This window comes from Biomphalaria glabrata, chromosome 8, assembly GCF_947242115.1.
Source record: "Biomphalaria glabrata chromosome 8, xgBioGlab47.1, whole genome shotgun sequence".
NCBI classification, from domain to species: Eukaryota; Metazoa; Mollusca; class Gastropoda; family Planorbidae; genus Biomphalaria; species Biomphalaria glabrata.
In genome coordinates, this window is record NC_074718.1 from 44,898,307 (window position 1) to 44,920,440 (window position 22,134).

Consider the following 22,134-nt stretch of genomic DNA (forward strand, 5'->3'; position numbering starts at 1 on the left):
CTCTGAATACACTTCAATGATAAGTTTGGTTTTAATTTCAAGTTAAAAAAAAAAAAAAAGATATTGAACATTTTCTGATCACAAGTAATGTTAATGACATGAAAGCAACAAAGCATTTTCTTGAAGTAAAAGATGGAGAAAAATAGCTAGACATGACAAGACAAACAGTCTAGGCCAGACAAGTTACTTTGAGCTGTCTACTTCTAGGAAGACACTAAAAGAGTTCTCTCAAATATTAGCAGAATCTCTGCAGTTATACTGGTAGAAATTTCTTACCCTATATAAACCTTTGAAGCAATTAACATAAACTAGTGCAGTGCCAGCACTAAGGGAGGATATGGAATTTGAATAAAATAAGTATTGATGCCTTTGGAAGGAATAGACAACAAAGCACTCCCGCCACATTAATAGGGTCAAGTGCAGACTCTGGCACTGAGGCTATAAATGGAACATTTAAACATTTTTGAAATATCAAAGGACAGTAAAGGATAGCACATTCTAATATCAAGGATTTTGACTGATTTCAAACATGCCCTACCTCTCTCATCATACCAGTGGGTAACCCAGAAGAACTTAAGATTAAACCCATTAAAGGTACATTTTCAGGAACATGCGACATTCATATATATATATATATATATATATATATATTAACATAAAAATCTGTCAATGTATACAATGTACCACTCAGTAGCTTTAAGATGGGACAGTTCAACATCTGATGGAGTAGCTAAACTTGAAAAATGTGCATTTAATAAGAAAAAAATTAAAGAAAGATCACCATGCTCTTTAATAAATATTATAAATGTTATATGGATGGTGTAATGCTATATCTGACTGGTGTCCAATTGCAATCAGATCTGACGGGTATTGTATTGTATACGGGTATTTACAAATGTATTAGTTAACAGAACATTAGACATGTGAAGGTTCAGTCAATAGAACCAATAAAACATTTACAAAAATAAATAAATAGCAGACAAAACCAAGCATTCAAAATAGAAATGGCAGAAGGAATAGATCGATTCTACTCGGTGAATAAAAGAATATTGCATCATAATTGAAACATTTTTTTTTTAAAAAAAAAGGTCACAGGTAATGTAAGCAGATAATGTACACAAAATTAAATACAAAATAAACAGCCCAGTAATCATATACTTAACTGCTTTGTAGAGCCTTGAACTAATTCATTGAATATAAAACTATTATAAAAAAAATATAGCATGACTGAAATACTAGATGAAACCTAAGGCGGTATTTCACTTGGGCTGAAGTGACTTGGCAGAATTTAAGTCATTGGTTCATATGCATGACGCGTAGGACGTAATCATCTTCTTTTTTGAAGTAACGTCTGTATTATATAAGATAAGATAAGTGTTTTGATACACAAGCAAAAAGTTAAACTGCTAATCAAGTTGATTAGTTACCATTCTGAGCAAACATAAGTTTGTTGTTTTTTTTGTCATTGCAATATAGACAATTAGAAATAGGGTTTAAAATAAGACAATGTAGACTAGCGGCATGAATGGCGGATGCAAACCGAGTACTAGATAAGGAGTTTTGATAGTATCAAAATGCTGACTACATCTTTAAAAAAAAAATAATAGAAGATTTAAAAAAAAAAAGGTTCATAGTTTTTGATAAAACTATGGTGTAGTACTAAAGTATCAATTATTTGAAAAATGTTTTGAAATATTCTTTGTGCAGTTTCCAGTAAAAAAAAAAAAAAAATATCCTAGTGACATTTGCATTCAGTTTTAAATTTGTATGGTATTCTAAGGAAAGATCAAGGTTTCCAAACTAAATCTGCTGATTCCCAAACTACAGCTTTGTGGGTCTGTTAAACATTGGAAAAAAAACACTGGACACTGATTGTCATATTCTTATTATGTTACAATGCTCTGCAGAACTCCAGAAACCTAAACCCACTTAAAGTGTCACTGTACAGATTAAAACAAAATCAAAACAAACATTTATTACTTATGTAAATTCAAGCAGCACATTCACAGACTCCTTCTCCACACCTCCCTCCCATCCCACAATAGCAGTCTCCTACACACCTCTCGTCCCACAGTAGCAGCCTCCTACACACCTTCCACCCCACAGTAGCAGTCTCCTATACACCTCCCGTCCCACACACTCTAAATAGCAGCCTCCAACTTTCTTCATGGCACTTTCACACACTATACAGAATGTTTATATACAGGTGCTTAAAGTACAATATGAACAAAATATTACAAAGTATAAAACTTCAACAAGAACTAACAAAGAAAGTCAAGCAAAGTGGAGAGTGTTGAGCAACTCCCAAGAGTAAATTGCCCCAAAGTGAGCCATGAGCAAGTGAGATAATGTCTTCTAAGACTGCAAAGGGTCAAATTTAGCAAGCAGAGATTAAAGGCAACAAGGGCCAAGATTTTGATTAAGATATAATTAAAAGAACGCAGTGTAGATGTAAATTCAGGCTTGTGGGATGGATGCAGTATTGGATACAGTGTTGTTGAAGGGATACAGTGTTGGATCTATACAGTCTTCTTGAATGAACGGAGCGTTGGGTGCAAATGAAGATCAATGGAAGCCATTATTTTCCCTCAGAAATAAAATGATTATCAAATTGTACAATTTGGATGCTTATTTACATGCACGGTTCCACATAGTTATAAGGAAACAATCCTGTTTGACCATCCATAACTCCTTCCCACCAGCCGTCATCGTTTTTATGTATAACATATATCACTGCATTCTCGGCAAAAGACAGTTCATCCGATTTATTAGCTTGATAATCATAAATAGCAACCACTGCAAAAAAAAAAAAATAATAATTAAATACTTATTTTAAAAAATATTTAAATATCTTAAAACATTAATGTTTCGGTTATAACCTGACAATGGGCTTAGTGTTTGTAACCTGTCAAAAACTCTGATTTCTATTGTGTTCATGCCCTTGTTTTGTGCTTCAAGTTCTAAATAGACAGTTAAAACAGACATTTGGTTTTGTAGTTAATTAAGCCTGAAGCCATTGAAGCAATTAAAAAGACATAATGGGTTGTAAGAACTAATGAAGCCATTAAGCAATTAAAAAGACATAATGGGTTGTAAGAACTAATGAACAAAACAGACAGCAATAAAGAAATAAATACTCAATACACTCAATACTTGGCGTATTCTGGGTGGGTGAAAAGGGCATAAAAGCACAGGAGAAATTATATAGGATCCAAATTTTATAAGTTGTAAATAAATTCTTGTTTGACCAGAATGAATATTTTACAGCATTTATAAAAGATTAGTCTCAAGTCTGTAATGAATAACACATCTAACCAAAACCTGTTTATTGGGATGTAAAAAACAACAAACTTCACCTTAATGAAACTATTAAAATCAAATATGCCTGAACAGAAATGCTAAAATACTTGTAGATGAATGCACCTTTCTCTAAATAATGCTTGGGTATCCAGGACTGCTGCGATAAAAGCTGGGGACCAGTGGCTGCATAAGGGTCATCATTGCCTGGTGTTGAAGCGTAGGTGACCTCAGGCTCGCTGCCCACCATTCTGTTGGGCCTGGCACTAGGTGGCCCCCTGACATCGCTGAAGTCTTGAGGTGGTGCTGCTGGATAATCAAACTGATTCATGTCATCCATGGGAGGAGCAGGGAGACTTGGAGCTACAGCAGAGACAATGCAATTTTATGACAATCTCTAAACATAGAGAATAACATAAAAAAAAACAACTTTTGTTTTTTTCATCACTATTTAAAAATATTTAAAAATATTACTTTCTTTTTTTTTTTTACCATACATGTACATTTTCAAATTTAATTTCTAGATCACATTTATCTGACACTGTGTTAGTAGAAATTAAATTAGTTTAATACCAGCAAATAATAAAACTGCATTCAAATGATAGGCTAATAACTAGTGTCCCTCAAAAAAAAAAAACAAAAAACAGAAGCAAATAAAATAAAAAGCTTGATGGCTATCAAGGCTTTAATTAACAGTTCTGTGACAACAAGATGACATTTAGATATCAGGTGCTATTAGTCAACGTAAAGTTAAAACTCTACACTAGAGATGTTAGTGGTATTAGTTTCGTTAAAAGCTTAGTGCTAGCTCACTGCTCTTGAATTTTAAAAAGTGAAATAAACATTCAACATTCTATAAGCTCATATACGTTACATTTGGGGGAGAGGGGACTAATTTAAAACCAAAAATTTAACAATCAGATAACCATTTTTGTTAAGGAATGTTATAAAAGATTAATTCAAATACCATGTATGTTTATATGCCAGATTTGCCAAACACTTCAAGCTAAATATAAAAATTAGTTTGGCTCTCAAAAAGTTAGATAACACAAGATTATATGATTGGCATAACTTGTCCACAAATACTTTAACTTTGTATACATATTAAACCAGGAGCTAAATGTCACACCTTCCATCTCATTCAAGGGAGGAACTGCGGGGAAATCCTCATCCGATGGAGGTGGGGGCAAAGGTGCTGTGTCTGTAAAAATCAGAAAAGCCAAAAAAAACAACAAATGATAACTCACAACAGTAAACAATATAAAGAAGCAAAATAAATGTAGGCACATGAGAAACACCACCACCATGTAACACAATATATCTATCTCTGAAAAAAAAAATAATTTGTTGACAAAAAAAAACCTATCCAACTGGTTAGTCATTGTATTTTTTGCTTTAAACCAAGAAAATGACTAACTCAAGAGATAACATAAGAAAAACAGGAGAAATGCACTGATGGATGAAGACATATAGTTTAAAAAAAACAACAACCCATCTTAGAAGTAGTAAAGTACACGGAAAAATAAAGCTGAACGCAAGGAGTTACTTAATTAAAATAATTAAATATATGTATATACATGGTATAATGAGAAACATGTTAGTAGAGAAACATATTAGTAGAAAAAGAGGAGATATAAAATTCAGGGTGGCTATGGTATGGATAATATGTATTCTTATATAACCAAGAACACCAGAGAGAGAGAGAGATTTTGTTATATTTCCACAATGCAATATAAAGAACCAGCCAGTGAATGCAACAATTACATTGACATGTATATTGGGGCTTCAGAATGTCTCTCTTGAAAGTGAAGTCCACACAGAAGTTAGGAAGTGTAATCAGTCTGAACAACTGTATAGGCAGGACGCAGAAAAAAAAACAACAACAATGTGAGGTGTACATTCCTTTAAGAGTAGACTGTTAGTCATTCTTAGTAGTGCTTTTATTTTCATATTTAAAAACAGTGGTAATCAGAAATAGTCTACACAAACAGGTCCTCTATCCTTAGAATCAAGTAAACACTGACATTAGAAACAGCACTCCAGAACGTAATTGTTGGACTGAAGAAAATCAAAATACATGGCTAACAAGTTGAAACAAATCGTATATTTGAAAAGGTTACTGCTAGGTTTAACAAAGAACATAAACAATGGACTACATTTATTACAATGACATGCATTTCATGGCATGCAAATTATTATTTTTTTACTGTAACGTTACAACAAATAAAAGCTTTAAATACTCCTGCAAAGAATTCAAAAACAAAAGCAATAAACAAAATGAAAAAAAAAAGTGTTAAACAACTCCAATGGCACATAGTAAAAATATTATTTTATTTTATTTTCATAACAAATTATTATCACTATATTTTGATGTTAATTATTGGAAAAATTAATAAAGTAATTTTTAAATCACCAAAGGCTTTAGCATACAAGGTGTAAAATAGCTTTTTTCTTAGCATGCGCCTAAAATGAATAAAGTAAGTGATTAATTCTAAAATGTTTGTCTCCATCATTAATGCTATTACTCTAACAATGCAATATACTTATAGTGTTATAGTGTGCATTCATCTCTGGCATGCTTTAACATGGCACAACATAATTTCTTATTATCTATGTGCTTTCCCTATATTGTAAAGCAAAAATGTATTACTAATTTTTGCTTTAAAAAAAATCCCTTAAAACTTAATTTTATTTGTAGACTGATCAAATTGTAAAGATTTTCTATCGAGCCTATTAAAAAAAAAACAACTATTGGCACTCAGAGGGCCTATCTATTTTTACAGTAGCTTTGTATTTGTTAAAATTATGAGATTTCCCTAATGATTGCATGACATAGAGAGGCAATGACATACTCATTGGAAAAACACTAGTTTTTAATTTAAAAATATACCTATACCTTTACTTCTTTAACACAGAGTCACTTAGGTTTTAACCTTAAAAACAACAACAACAACAACACAAAATGATGAACACAAAATCAAAAGTTTACAACACCTATGCAACTCTGCCATTACCTTCGTACGTTGAATGTCATTCGAGGCCAAACTATAATTAACACATAACCAACAAGGAGAAGAGAATAAGAATAAACCTTACCAATCCAACTCTGTCCACGACTAGAAGTAGAACTACGAGCATAAGCGGCTGATGAAGTAAAAAGGAGAGAATGAAAGGAAGTCTGAAAAAGTCTTAAAAAGTTAAAAATCCTAGTGATTTAAATGAAGTGCAAGACTCCTTGCATAAATTATTATCTCAAGCCTGCCTGTGTGCAGGGTAACCATAATACATCTATTTATCTGTTTGTAAAACATGATTAAGTCTGTATTGATACAACATTAGATTCCTTATGATTATATTATCTGTTTAACATGTGTAAAAATAAAAAATTTCCAATTTCATAGACACAAAAGACAAATAGAGGAAAGTTATCTAATGTAATAGTTACATATATATATACTGTAATTTACTAATGTTGGAAAAATAGAGCTATATGCAATAGATGATTTATTAGCTTTGGAATATATCTGACACTTTAGAGAATCCACTGAAACAGCTCATATTAATTTTTTGTGTGTCAAGATAAGTTGATGTTTTTTTTTTCTTCAATGTTGTTTTCCCCCCAGTTTTATGAATGTTTCTACTATAAAATAAAAAAGACAATTTAAGCCCAATGAAGAATTGTAAAATCATTTTTAACCCAATGCATTTGATATCAACTTAAGCCAAAGTGAAAATTATTTTACTAAAACATTTTCTTTACTTTATTTATTCTTTCTATGACTTCAAACCTGTTTGATAGGAATAATTTCTCAACTGAGAAAGAATTCTGCTTAAGAAAATAAAGTAGAGAAATGAAGAAATATAATTTTCATTGATTTATTCTAAATATTTACATGGCTTATCTGATTCTCTGTCAGTTCAATATTTTAAAATAATTAATATCACATGCCAAAGAGGTGTAATTGGCAAAACAGATTTGCCTTTAAAAGATTGATGCCAGTGCTAACGTGACTAAAAGTATTGATTATCAAACCTCAGTTGTAAGTTACATATAAATAATTTAGAAAGGTACAGGCTAGATTGAATAAAGATAAAGATTTAAACTAAAATGAAACTAATCCATCTAATCACATAAGAGTGCTAGAAAGCATTGTGAAGTAATAGAAAAATAAGGTCTAGAAACTCCAATGTAATTAAATGATTGCTTCAGTTCCTTCAAACCAGTGCATATAAAAGAAAATAAGCAGTAGCAGATAATCTTCACCCCTTGAAGTTAAAGCTTTCACAAGATCAGTCATTTGATGATACTAGCTAGTTTATTAGTCTTATGATAGTTATTGGCTACATAATAAGATTATTTGATAATATTAGCTAATTGATAAATTACCAATTTAGTAATATTAGTTATATAAGATTATCTAATTGATGAGAGAAATTAATGGATAAGATTAGATATTTAATAGTAATAGCAACAGATATCTTCTATATCTTATATCGATAGAAAAGTGTTTTGATTCTAATCCTTATGAATCCTTGTGAATCAGATTATATCGTAAGACTTTTCAGTACTTCAATTATAAATCACTTAGAGTAAAAAAAGATAGAAGCTTGTAACAAGAAAAATATTACCTACTTGATACAATTGTTTTTTCTCTTAAAAATTAATGAATGTTAGATTTAAAAACATTTTTACCCCCCCCCCCTTACGGAGAAAGAATCCTGGATAAGGGAATGTACATCTTTTAATATTCCAATTATAAGCATTTAGATCTAGACTTATGCATAAAATTTTCCTGAACATTACTTTATTTAACTCTTAAATCAATAATCATTTGCATTTGGAACTTCCAGAACGTGATAGTCCTTTCAAAACCCATGTAGGATCTAGACCTATATTTAGTCTCTAGCCAAATTTACATTGATTTATTTTTACTTTGAAAAATTTTAACAGACAATGAGCTAGTAATTCTTTTCTCGGTAATATACATCAATTGTTAAATTTCTAGGAAAAGTATTAGAGCTGTTTTTGAGATCAGCTATTGGCCCACCCACCCAGGTTCCTCCATGAAGGAGTGACTTGAGGTATTGTAAAAAAAAAAAGTAATTAGTTATAAATGTAGTACTTGTGGCCTACACTAATACTATTATGAATTCTATTACTACGTGTTGAAGCTTAAAAAAAAAACAAAAAAACTTCTACTAGAATAACCATGTTGTTGGCTGAATAAATGTGAGTTTCTTGACTGAATCACATTGCATCAGCAGACAGCATGTTTACTCCATGGTTTCAATAGAAACAGTAAGACAAAGACCATTGTTGCAGTCGATTGCTTTGAACTTTAGGCGGGAAAGAAATACAAGCATTCAATTAATTGTTCAGCAAATGTATTAAACATTGAAGTTTTGAAACAATTAGACCATAAATCAACGATAGTAACAAAGAAAACAATGGTCCTTCTCGTTAGTGATACTACAAAAGCCAAATTACCCTTTGCCTCAGGATGTGTTAAAGAAGGGTTTGCAGGGCGTGTCATATTATGATGAGTGCTGTTTAGGGATGGATTATAGCCCATCCCCGGTGGCATAGAAGGTGAGTGAAGTTGGCCCATAACCAGCATGTTATTAGGGGAATAAGAATTCCCTGAAGACACAGACGGCCTGCCAGGATGAGGCTGCTGTGGAAAATTACCCTGTGGAGGAAACGGCTGTGCTGCTGGAGGTACTGGTACCACTGGTGTTCCATACTGCTGTGGCAGTTTCCTTCCTATTGTCCCACTGTTTCTGACAGCTGGCGGAGTCGGTGGCTTACTATTAGGAGGCTGAGTGGGAATCGTGGCACTGTTGTTGCTATGAGTGCTACTGACCGAAGGGCTCCTTGCTGTGCGGGGGGTATTAGCTTGTTGCTGAAATTATCAAAAAATGAATGTAAGAATTTCCAGATGCCGCTACTTGTTTATGTAACAATATTTAAGAAAAGAATCTACGCAGACTGAAGAGAACTCAGTGTAAACTTTCATTGATGAAATTCTAATTTATGTTAGAAAATAGAAAGAGATTTCTATCTATCTACATGAATCTATAAAGAGAAAAAAAAAAATTAAATCTGATGAAAAGAAAAAGGTAAACTTTATTTTAAAAGAGTTAAAAAACAAAAGTTTATTGTACCCTACCCTAACACCATGACCGACATCGTCAAGTATAGTGTAATCAATCGGCTTTCTATTGTACTTAATAGGACGTTCTGTTTGTTCAGGATAAACTATGCCGTTCTTCATCCCAAGAGGACGTGGCACACTTCTACCGGCTGTTAGCACACCTATTTCTCTCCGGGCTACTTTCTCTTTGTGAATCATAACAATCTGAATAAAGAAAACACCAAAAGGAATATTAAACCAAAACAGAATCAACAAGGCAACACAGAAGATAGGAACTTATAAAAGGTCTCGTAGCAGGTGTGAACACATCAAAAAGTTGTGTTGCTTCATTCCAATGAGTCATTGAACATTACTTTTTTCCAAGAATGAAGAGTGGATATTAAGGACTTTCAATCTGCATTGGTATCAAATGCAATTTTCTATAACAACATGAAACTGGTTTCAAGAAGTTGTTACAACGTCCACCAACATGAGCACTTCAAACACAAGCAAAGATACTTCCATACTTGTTATAACATTGGTTGTTGTTTTTTTACTTTTTAAAACATATTTCATATTTTAATGTGCTATCTTGCCCATATCCTGCCCAGAGCAGAAAAACGTATCAGTTGTGACGTTCACAGAAGATCGGATGAAAGATATTGCTTGAGAATGCTGCTGTCATTCTAGAACAGTAATAAAACATTCATTGTTTCTTTTTAAAAAGAATGTTCTTATTAAAGACTCACTGAAAAGCATGTCAATAGAACCTTCAATAGTTGTAATATATATATATATTACAACTATTGCAGGCTCTGTTACCTGATTTAAGTGATTCACACTTGACTCCATATCTGTTAGTTGGCTCTGTTGTAGATCTAATAACTTGAGAAAGTTGGTAGCCAGGTTGTTGATCTGATAGGCAACACTAGCCAGTGAGTGTGTGGTGTAATTCTTGGTTTCCTGTAAGGCTTGAGCTGTTGCTCCTGTCTAAAAAGAAAAACAGAAAGTGAAAACATTTTACGACAAACAACTCAAACCATGATCCCATTTTTTCCCCCTTGCAACAATGACTTTGTTTAACATTTATTAACAATGTGTCTACAATAAAACTCATTATATAAGGCTTCAGGTAAATAAACTAATTTTATTAAATAACAGATACACATATCCAGTAGTTTCTTACTAAAGCAAAGTTCAAATTTAAATTGTAAAAAATCTGCATTATTTATTGTTCTCAATATTAAACAAATGCATGTCAAAACATAAAAAAATCAAAATAGGCCTAGCTGCAATGAATTTTAGATGAGAACTCTTAAAACACAAAGAACACAGTAAATACAATTTAGATAATCAAAGACAGGTGCAGACATTGAAAACTGAAAGTGGATCCCAGCTATATTTGCATCAGATGTGACAAAACACACACCAGATGTGCAGAAACTTTTAAAATTCTATGGTCTAACTTCAAATTCAGTAAATGGGTAGATGTAATTGGAAAATATGCAGAAACTTTTAAAATGATAGCTTATCTTCTTATCTTATATAATACAGAAGTTACTTCAAAAAAGAAGATTACGTCCTATGCGTCATGCATTTAGTCATGCATATTAACCAATGACTTAAATTCTGCCAAGTCACTGGTTTTCCTGGCTAGCTCAGGCAACCCATTCCATGCTCTAATAGCACTAGGGAAGAAGGAGTGTTTGTACAAATTTGTCCTAGCATATGGGACGAGGAATGTGCATTTATCTTTGTGTCTTTCAGAGTATTTTATTAAATTTTGTTTTTGTATTTGAAGATTATGGTTCAGTGTTTTATGTATGATTGCTACTTTACTTTTGAGCCTTTTAAAATGATATCACTGGAAAAGGTTAGAAATGATGAAGTTGTAAAAGATTTGTACGTTACATTTCAGTGTGCAAGCCAGAACAGAAAGAGACGACTCATCACCCCCCACACAAGAAGAAAACACACAGAAGAGATACATTAAGTTATAACTTTAGTATCAAACACAAACTATGATAGTTTTAGACATACTGAATACAATTGTTGAAACAGTTGTCTATATATAATATATATGGAATAAAATGACATTGCTTCAGCCTGTTGTACTGGATGATATCAAACTGCTTACCTAAAACTAATGCTGGAAAAGCACAAAAGGAAGGAAAACACACTGTAAGTGTGACTGTTTCTTTACTTCTTAAGTCAATTTCTTTTTATTGGTATTAACCTTCTTAAGATGACGGCCCAAGGCTATTTGGCCAAAAAGACGAGGCGGCCGATCTATTGGCAGCTATATTTCCAACCACAGGATTGGCTTGCCAGTGTTTGTATCAGCCAATCAGATTAGTTTTTACTATTTTTACACATTAGTAGACTGGAATGGTGGCTTCCTTCGCTGTTTTAACGCAATAATTTTTTAGTATTGATTTTTTTAAGTTAGCTAGTGGGAGGCGAAAATTTTAACATTTCAGCCGTTGATATTGATGAAAGCAAACTCACTGACTCTGATTTAATTTAAACTAAGATAGTCCTAATAAAAATAAGGGCAGTATTGAGGAAAGCTTTAGATCTAAGTTTACACTAATACTAGATCTAGTATGTGTTGACGATGTCTATTCTTGGTAACATGGTTTAGAGGTAAGGGTGGGTAGCTGGATAGAGAAGACCCATTTGAGAACCAAAAGATTTGCACTCCATAGACTGTTTTATGCTCTTTTTTTTACTATCAATTTAGTTCAAACATTTGTCAGAGAGACTAATAAATATGATGCCAACTTTCTGACCAACAAACAGCTCAAAAAAACGATGCCTGAGTCATAAATGGGTGACCATCACTCTGACAATAATGAAGGTGTTTGTTTCCATTGTACCTGGGTGGGGCGAAGTAGTAAAATAATATGATAGTAGTGTCTGAAGGGTCTCCATGTGTCTTGTTTCCTTAAACACAGGTATTAGGGCTTATTCAAACCTAAAACTTCTTAAAAAACTCTTACCTTTTTAATTCTGTTCGGTTTTGAAAAATCTTTTTTTGAAATTTTATGCGCATAGATTATGCAAAATAGCTTGGCTTATTTTAATAAATGTTAATATTTCAGATAGATTCCATAAAAGGTTAAATTAGATAATTCATTTCTCTTTAATAATTTATATAGATTGGGTTTTGTGTATGTCAAGTAATTAGTTTATTTGTTAGGAATTTTTTTGTAAGAGAAGTGTTAAGGCTGGAAATAGTGCTCCGTCTTTTTGGCACAAGACATGCTAAAACTAAAATGCTCCGTCTTAAGAGGGTTAAAAATATCATTACAAAATTTCTTAATGGGACCTCTGAGTATCTCAATGATCTGATTTCAAATTCAAGTTGAAATTAATAGACAGTCTGAGTCTCAGTCTAGATATAGAATATTATATTAATATTATATATAGATTAGATTCTAGGTCTAGATCTATGGTAGATTCTTATAATTGAACACCGACTTTCGGGAACTAGGTCAAATTTTTATTTTATTTTTTTTTATTTGGTGAAGGTTTAACGTACATAAAAACTGAAATGAGATTCTTATTCTGCAACTAAAGGACTATAAAAATAGCTGTGTTCCTTTGAATTACCACCCATAGTCAAGATTTTATTTTAAAATAAATTGGGTCACTTCATGCTCCTATTTTGAACGCAGTTTTTGGGCTTTCTCCTTTAGTTGAACAGTGAGCACCGGTGTTGAACACCACTATGTATTTGCTAATAAATTATATGTGTTACTTAAAAATTATTTAGATTGTAGTAAAAGAAGTAGATTCACTTTTGCAATATGTATTTATAGTCTATTTCCTCATATACCTCTCTCTCTCTTTATATATATATACATATATATATATAAATATATATATATATATATACTCATATAGGCTATATATATATATATCGTATTTAGTTTATTTATTTAAATACCTATATAATCTATGTGTAGAAACAGACAGAAATAAATTTATATAGATTATAGAGCTATAAATTAATTATTTTAATTTAATAAACATGATATTTTCTACTAGGCTACTTGTATTTTCTCTCTGTCTTTTTTTTAACTCCCATCCAAGGACCCTCTTCTTGTTTTCATAATTTGGATGTTCGTTTTGTGAAACCTTAACATCCCCTCCCTCCCATAGATGCTTATAATTCTTTTCATGACTCTCTCCCCCTTCCCTCCACTGCCTGTTGGATAGTTTGTGACACTACACGCTGAGTGTATACCTCTCCTCACCGCCAGTTTATCTTGCGTGATCACATGCAGTGGGCATGGTCTCTGGCTTCAATTAGCAGCCCACACTTTTTCTTTCATTCATAAGTTATATATTCTAGATATCTCGATCTAGGTCATGTTTATTCATTGAAAAAATCATAGATTTATTAATCCCAATAATATTTCTTAATACGATTTTGCTGTGTTCAAAAAGGAGAATGAGCTGAATTCATTATTATTTGTTTGGACACCCCCTTTTTAAATTTTATTTAACAGCTAACGGTATAAATGTGATTGGAATGTCTTACTAATGATGTTTGGAAGCTTATTTGATATGCCCATCAGCCTACGATCAAACAGGCTCATAATATAGCCTTCATCCCTTATATGGGAATGAATTGCCGGGGGAGGTTAAAACAACAACTTTACATACATGGTTACCGAGAATCTAAATAACTGCCATCTGCTTTGGAAAAACGGAACAAAATACCAGAACTTATCTAAAATTGGACATGCGCAGTCCCGAAACATCGTTTTTAGCTTCAAACATAAAAACAAATGAATTACAAACAAAAAAAAGCGACCCGTTCAGAAAGGAGAATTCGATGGAGTGTTCAAACTATGAGAGCCTCCTCTAGTAAAGATGACAGAGACAGAGTTGTACATAGTAACATAGAATTAATCATTACTTGTCATGACAATCAGAACTCATCATTCAGAAGTCACTTAACTTAGACTTAAGTCTAAAGACTACTGAGTACTCAACAGACTCAACTACTGTCAATAGTTAGACTGTTAGATCTATATTTTTATTATTTTATAACTAAGGCTTAGTTATATTGTACTAAGCCAGGGTAGACTACAAAAGAAAAGTACAAAACAAGTGAAGTAATTACTAATTACTTAAATTAGTAATGACTGAAGTACAACTACAACTGTTACTCAAGTTACTGTAACAACACTACAACAAGGAAGTGTAAAACCAAATGTTGTTGATTTTTGGATTGCTTATTCATTGGATACCTTGATAGATTTAAGATAATTGTTTTCGCAGTACTGGGCAACATTTTCAAGGTTTACGTAGCTTTCTTGAAGACTTTTTCGACCATCGGGAATCTCCCTGTCTATTAGTACAAGAAGTTCTTCACCAGCAGCCATTTTCACCCGGAAGTAACCTATATAAATTTGATGACCTGATTTTTAACTGTTATCAAACTAAGGGAAATTCATTTCAATTTCCAAATCTAGATCTATATATTTAAATTTAGGTCTGGATCTAGATTATTATTTTGTGTAAAAAGTAATATCTAATTTGATCGATATATAGTACTGTTTATATTTTTTTGTTGTTATAGATCTAGTATCTTTTTTGACATAAGATTTAAAAAATTTATATATACATAAAAAATGATACAATAACATTCTATCCTTTTAGGCATGTATTTTAATCGACTAAAACGAGGCCAGCGCTTAAATTCAAAGTGTTTATTAGGTCTAATGTCAATAATGACATCTATTATAATCTATATTATTATAAATCTGTTTGGTGTTTACAATTTTAAAGATTAAATTTACTAGACAACTTGGTGTTTTTGTGTTTTTAGCTGGAAAGGTGATCTAGATTAGTAGATCTAGAGATCTACCGCCTTAGTGTCTAATTTAGCCTAGGTTAGGTAAGTCAAGTCACACACACTCACTGAGACTGAGTAAGTCTTAGTAAGTAATGTCAGTCACTAGATGATAGAATTCTGATAGATCTAGATAGGTCTATATCACTATCACTAATCATTCACTAATTTGTACTAGATCTAATATTACTAATAAATAACATGACAGTCTCATGAGTCTGAGTATCGTATGAGTAGTCAGTACTCTCTCACTCTGTCACTCTGTTACTGTAAACTAAAGTGTAATGTAAAGTCTGTACAGTGAGACAGTCAACTGTCAGAACTGACACTACTCCAGTAGTCTGAGTAGACTATTGACACTACTGACAGTCACAGAAGATAGTACTGACAATTACAGTGTTACACTACTGACAGTCACAGACTCACACTTCACAGTACAGTCGTATTAGAATTACTAGATCTACTACTTACTACTAGATCTAGTACTCAACTAGTACTGTACTATTAACAATTAACTACTACATTTTAGATCTATGATCTACTAGTACTAGTCACTTACTAGTGACAGTGAGACTATTCACTATGTCACTAGTCTTGTACTAGACTAGTCTAGATCTATTCATTATTCTATTCTATGACAAACTATCGTTATTACTATGAGATCTATTCTAGATCTAGGACAATCTAGGTAGATGCTAGAATAGATCAGTATGAGTATGAGTAGAAATACATTTGATACATAAATAGACAAATAGTCAGTAGACTTGTCTTTTGATTAGTCTTGAGTAGACAGTACACAGACAAGAATAAAAAAAAGTTCTAACTACACTAGACACTAGTGACTAGATCACTAGATCTACTCTAGATCTAGACTCTAGACAATTCAAGTTACTCTACTAGGTCTAAGTCTAAGTTGACTATGACTTAACACAAGTTAAGACAGTGCTCACATAGAATGACACAGTCCCAGTAGACTGAGTAGTCTGAGTAGATAATAAATCTAGATGATAAAAATGTAATATATATATGATACTAAATTTTATCTAGTAATGTAATACTCATTATGATTATAGTAATTATAATTTAAATACTGTAATTGTGTAAATACAGTGACCGTTGTTGAGTTCACTACTTTAGTTATGTCTTATTCTTACTCTTAACTCTTACTATATCTACTCTTAGTAAAGTATGTAGCACTATTTTTAGATCTAGTCGTAGAATGACGACGTAGATAGATAAGTTGTAAAGTACATCTATGTATTAAATATAGTACTAGTAAGTAACTTCTAGATTAATCTAGATCTTAGACTTAGTCTTGATCTAGACTATCGAGTCTAGAGATCTAAGTCTATTTATATATTATCATGTCTAAGTCTACTAGACTTAGACTCTAGAAGGCATGAGTAAGACTATGCTAGTATGCTAGAGCTAGACTCTAGTACTAAATAGTTTATAGTACTAGACTCTCTGACTAGACTATGTCACTATTACTTATGACGTTATGTATATATATAATATATATATATATATATTAGTATGGAGTATACATCTAGCTAGTAATTAATTACTAATATAGACATGATGATGATATAGATCATAATGTAAATCTAAATCATTTACAAAGACTACAACTAGATCTATAAAGAATACTTAGATACATTAAATACATAGATTAGATCTAGACTCCATTAGTATTGGTAGACTAGTCATAAATTATAACATTTTAATTAACATACAGTTACAGTTCAGTGTGATACAGAGTGTCAGAGTAAGAATGAGATTGATGATGATCATTAGAATTATTTTAATTGCATCTAGATTTAGGATTAGATGATTAAATAAAATCTATAATAATTAGAATAAAATTAAATGCAGATCTATCTTATTCTTTTAAACTATCTAGATCTATAAATTAAATACTAGATCTAAATAGAAAGATATCTCTAACTGCTCTAATTCTAATAGATAGACTCTTAAGTAATTATATTTTTTTATACTCCAAGTCCAGAGTGTTATACAGCTCATCATTGAGAATGTCGTATAGGAATATGTATAGATTAAATGACATACACTAAATTACCCTGATTGAAACCTTATTACAAAAAAAAAAAAAAAAAAGCCTAATTTACAAGGTGAGCCGGCAGAGTGTTAGAGTGCTTGGCTTCCAAATTGTAGGGTCTAAAATTGGAATCTCAGTCCTGCCAACTCAGATGGATAACTGACATATTTATATATTGGGATAGTAAAGCCACAAAGTGGTTGGTCATTGTGCCGGCCAAATGACACCCATGTTAATAGTTGGGGATTTACACCTGACCGATGAATTTTACATCATCTGCTCCCATAGATCGAAAGGTATGAAATGGGTTGTTTTATGTGCGTTTTTCTTTTGTAACCATGAGAAAAGGTAGGTGGGTGGTTTGGTTGTGTAGACTGCACAGATTTTTAGCCAAATTCATGATGTGGCCTGTCTTAGGTCAAGTGTGAAGATGAATTGAAAACAAGTGAGAGACATTTGTTAGAAGGATATGTATTTTTATTGAGCTATATCTTGTCTATAGTATCATTTTTAACTTGCGCTTCTTCGCTGAAATTGAAAGCATTTTATATTTATTAATAAGTTAAGTTCTGTTTAGTTGTGTTTTAAAATGGCATTTAAGTTCACCGTTAAGAATATAATACGCTCACTCTGGTGAAGTTGTATTAAATTATATCTCATGTTAGACTCCATCTTAGTTGGGAAAGTGCTTTGACAATACTGTTACTAGAATGATTTAGTTAAAACTAGAATTCTGCCAAAGAATGGATTGAATAGTATCTTATCTCTTCTAGCTGATAGACTGTGTCAGTTTTGTTAAAGCTAATTTTTTTTTTTCAGCAGGTCTCTAAGAGGTCTTCTTAAGATTGTGAAAATGGATCCTCTGAAAAGAGAAACACTATTACAGATGGTAAAACAGTAATCAGTTTAAATTATATATATATATAAATGTATAATATACTATGCACATTTTGTTTACAATTTAATTTTTACTAGAGAACTAAATATTTGTTATAGATATTAGTCAACTAATACTTAATATTTCTTTTCCTATTTTCTTTACTAGATTCAATCTCTTTGGGGGAAGCGTGTTGAGTCTCTGTTTGACTTAAGAGATGGAGATTTTTACTTTCACGTCTTGAGATTATTGTAAGCATTTTATCAATAACATTAATTAATTAGCGAAATTAATAATACTTGGGTTTTAGTTTAAAATAAAGCAATCTCCTTTTGATCTGCCTCTTAAATAGCTTAACTTGCTTGCTTTGAGTGTGAAGCCACATATTAATATTACAAAAGAGAAGAGTTAGTTAAGTTTTATGGTGTTGGGGGTGTTCAGTCTAGTTATGTTCATTGTGTTTGAAAATGTTCAGTCTGGTTATGTTCCTTGTGTTGGAGAATGATCAATGAAGTGTTCATTGTGTTGGGGAAAGTTCAGTCTAGTTATGTTCATTGTGTTGGAGAATGATCAATGAAGTGTTCATTGTGTTGGGGGTGTTCAGTCTAGTTATGTTCATTGTGTTTGAAAATGTTCAGTCTAGTTATGTTCCTTGTGTTGGAGAATGATCAATGAAGTGTTCATTGTGTTGGGGAAAGTTCAGTCTAGTTATGTTCATTGTGTTGGAGAATGATCAATGAAGTGTTCATTGTGTTTGAAAATGTTCAGTCTAGTTATGTTCATTGTGTTGGAGAATGATCAATGAAGTGTTCATTGTGTTTGAAAATGTTCAGTCTAGTTATGTTCATTGTGTTGGAGAATGATCAATGAAGTGTTCATTGTGTTTGAAAATGTTCAGTCTAGTTATGTTCATTGTGTTGGAGAATGATCAATGAAGTGTTCATTGTGTTTGAAAATGTTCAGTCTAGTTATGTTCATTGTGTTGGAGAATGATCAATGAAGTGTTCATTGTGTTTGAAAATGTTCAGTCTAGTTATATTCATTGTCTTGCAGAATGATCAATGAAGTGTTCATTGTCTTGCAGAATGATCAATGACGTGTTCATTGTGTTGGGGAAAGTTCAGTCTAGTTATGTTCATTGTGTTGGAGAATGATCAATGAAGTGTTCATTGTGTTAGGGAAAGTTCAGTCTAGTTATGTTCATTGTGTTGGAGAATGATCAATGAAGTGTTCTTTGTGTTGGGGAAAGTTCAGTCTAGTTATGTTCATTGTGTTGGAGAATGATCAATGACGTGTTCATTGTGTTTGAAAATGTTCAGTCTAGTTATGTTCATTGTGTTGGAGAATGATCAATGAAGTGTTCATTGTGTTTGAAAATGTTCAGTCTAGTTATGTTCATTGTGTTGGAGAATGATCAATGAAGTGTTCATTGTGTTTGAAAATGTTCAGTCTAGTTATGTTCATTGTGTTGGAGAATGATCAATGAAGTGTTCATTGTGTTTGAAAATGTTCAGTCTAGTTATGTTCATTGTGTTGGAGAATGATCAATGAAGTGTTCATTGTGTTTGAAAATGTTCAGTCTAGTTATGTTCATTGTGTTGGAGAATGATCAATGAAGTGTTCATTGTGTTTGAAAATGTTCAGTCTAGTTATATTCATTGTCTTGCAGAATGATCAATGAAGTGTTCATTGTCTTGCAGAATGATCAATGACGTGTTCATTGTGTTGGGGAAAGTTCAGTCTAGTTATGTTCATTGTGTTGGAGAATGATCAATGAAGTGTTCATTGTGTTAGGGAAAGTTCAGTCTAGTTATGTTCATTGTGTTGGAGAATGATCAATGAAGTGTTCTTTGTGTTGGGGAAAGTTCAGTCTAGTTATGTTCATTGTGTTGGAGAATGATCAATGAAGTGTTCATTGTGTTGGGGAAAGTTCAGTCTAGTTATGTTCATTGTGTTGGAGAATGATCAATGAAGTGTTCTTTGTGTTGGGGAAAGTTCAGTCTAGTTATGTTCATTGTGTTGGAGAATGATCAATGACGTGTTCATTGTGTTGGGGAAAGTTCAGTCTAGTTATGTTCATTGTGTTGGAGAATGATCAATGAAGTGTTCATTGTGTTAGGGAAAGTTCAGTCTAGTTATGTTCATTGTGTTGGAGAATGCTCAATGAAGTGTTCATTGTGTTGGGGAAAGTTCAGTCTAGTTATGTTCATTGTGTTGGAGAATGCTCAATGAAGTGTTCATTGTGTTGGGGAAAGTTCAGTCTAGTTATGTTCATTGTGTTGGAGAATGCTCAATGAAGTGTTCATTGTGTTGGGGAAAGTTCAGTCTAGTTATGTTCATTGTGTTGGAGAATGCTCAGTGAAGTGTTCATTGTGTTGGGGAAAGTTCAGTCTAGTTATGTTCATTGTGTTGGAGAATGATCAACGAAGTGTTCATTGTGTTGGAAAATGTTCAATCTAGTTTTGTTCTACTAGTTTGATTAAAAGCAACTTTTATTCTTTTCATTACAATCTTTCTTTTAGGCACCATTCTCCAAAAGATCGTGATGTGGAGACAAGTGAAGAGCGACTGACATTCACACACAAATTTTTGCAAGGTACAGTTCATCTTAAATTTTTATTTAAAAAATCATGGGGAAAATTGCAATTTCTAATATTTTTTTTTGTTTTTCAGAAATATATGGAAAGGACAAAATAGAAAAAATTCTGAACTTTAAGATTCTTTTACAAAACGTGAATTCATTAGAAAATAATGCAGTAGTTGAGCTGGAGCTATCTAAGGTGACTAAACTAAAGATTTCTGTAAAAAAAAAATGTTTTGTGCTGTTAAAGGTATTTTAGAAAACAGACCAACATTTTAATTTATTATTGATGAATTTTAATGTTTATAGTTCTACTAAATAATTCATAAATTTTTTAATACTTTTTTTTATAGATGTCTTTTTTAATTATTTACTGTTTTAATTTCGCATTGTTACAGATTGCATTAGTATTGTACGGTATTGGTGTCCTTGACAAGAATTGTAAACTTTTTGTTGAGACGGCCCTAAAGTTGCCTGAGTCGCTGCATCCAGTTATAATGTCCTTGATTAATAGTGTTGTACAGCCTGGCTCAATGGAGCTCTCATTGACTGATAACATCGAGGCAGTATTATTGATGCCATCAGGTCAGCTTTAGTTTTCATTTGGACCCTTTTGTTATGTTTGTATTTTTAAAACAAGTTAACTCTTTGACTCCGGAACAACGCACTTGACGTTGGTTTTACTCGAAAAAAAGGTCGGATCAGCACTGAAATCGTCAGTGTTTTAAAGTTGTTTTTTTTTTTTTTTTTTTGTTTCTATTTCTCCGATCCATGTTTTTTATTGCTTAATTTTTTATCTGGAATGGTTTCCGTTTGCTAAACATCTGGAATTTCCTTCATTCAACATGTTTATATTTGGAGACTACGTTTATTTTTTCTGCGTGCATGTATTTTAACATGGAGCCTCAACCAGGGCCATCTAAACTTTGTCGGTCTAAATATTTCTTTGATGAGAAAGTTAGAGAATTTGTTATTGAAAATAGTTCAGATGACAGTGATATTGTTTTATCTGGTGGTGATATTGATTCTAAATCAAATGGTATCATGAATTAATTTCTAGGGCTAGGTTTAGTAATGATGAAGTTTATCAGCTGATGAAGCAGCCCCACCCCCAGCTAAAGTTCAGTGTAGATCTAGAATTAATTAAGTTTCTACATCATTTAGATCTAATTAGATAGAGGTTGATCCAGGCACTGAAACAGAACAATTTCAGATTTGTTCCAGCAAGAAATGTGGGTGTCAACCTGGACTTAGTCAGCACTGCATCTAATGAGCTGGACTGTTGTTATTTTTTATTGACAATGACATTGTTGATAG

General features: G+C 32.2%; 2 protein-coding genes across 20 annotated transcripts in view; one reads left to right on the forward strand and one right to left on the reverse strand.

The window, feature by feature from the left end:
* Nucleotides 1–12: 12 nt before the first annotated feature.
* LOC106058814 (abl interactor 2-like) lies at nt 13–14,865 on the reverse strand. Of its 6 annotated transcripts, none has more exons than XM_013216311.2 (8): nt 14,696–14,865; nt 10,254–10,421; nt 9,468–9,656; nt 8,987–9,200; nt 6,394–6,441; nt 4,427–4,498; nt 3,424–3,660; nt 13–2,796 (listed from the first exon to the last, which is right to left on the reverse strand). In XM_013216311.2, the coding sequence occupies exons 1-8, from the start codon at nt 14,828–14,830 to the stop codon at nt 2,633–2,635; spliced, it is 1,227 nt and encodes a 408-aa protein (XP_013071765.2). In that variant the 5' UTR covers nt 14,831–14,865; the 3' UTR covers nt 13–2,632. The 6 variants fall into 6 exon arrangements, with proteins under 6 accessions (XP_013071765.2, XP_013071762.2, XP_055893880.1 ...); XM_013216308.2 differs by having other exon boundaries at nt 8,786–9,200; XM_056037905.1 differs by lacking the exon at nt 6,394–6,441.
* A 269-nt stretch (nt 14,866–15,134) lies between these two features.
* Nucleotides 15,135–22,134, forward strand: part of LOC106058806 (early endosome antigen 1-like) — a 39,866-nt gene continuing 32,866 nt past the window's right edge. For 13 of the 14 annotated variants that reach the window (XM_056038349.1, XM_056038340.1, XM_056038342.1 and 10 more), the window contains exons 1-6: nt 15,135–15,345; nt 18,179–18,248; nt 18,405–18,487; nt 20,759–20,832; nt 20,910–21,016; nt 21,216–21,402. In XM_056038349.1, coding sequence (XP_055894324.1) covers nt 18,213–18,248; nt 18,405–18,487; nt 20,759–20,832; nt 20,910–21,016; nt 21,216–21,402 — 487 coding nt within the window. In that variant the 5' untranslated portion in view covers nt 15,135–15,345; nt 18,179–18,212. The remainder of the gene's footprint in view (nt 15,346–18,178; nt 18,249–18,404; nt 18,488–20,758; nt 20,833–20,909; nt 21,017–21,215; nt 21,403–22,134) is intronic. The other variant, XM_056038341.1, reaches the window with a different exon arrangement.

What these genes read in the sequence shown, in the direction of transcription:
- LOC106058814 (XM_013216308.2), bottom strand. Translation starts at nt 14,830, where the DNA reads ATGGCTGCTGGTGAAGAACTTCTTGTACTAATAGACAGGGAGATTCCC. An exon ending in AACACATCCTGAGGCAAAGG is followed by an intron (nt 6,442 to 8,785) that starts GTAATTTGGCTT and finishes TTACTTCATCAG; the next exon opens with CCGCTTATGCTCGTAGTTCT. An exon ending in TCGTGGACAGAGTTGGATTG is followed by an intron (nt 4,499 to 6,393) that starts GTAAGGTTTATT and finishes TGATTTTTACAG; the next exon opens with ACACAGCACCTTTGCCCCCA.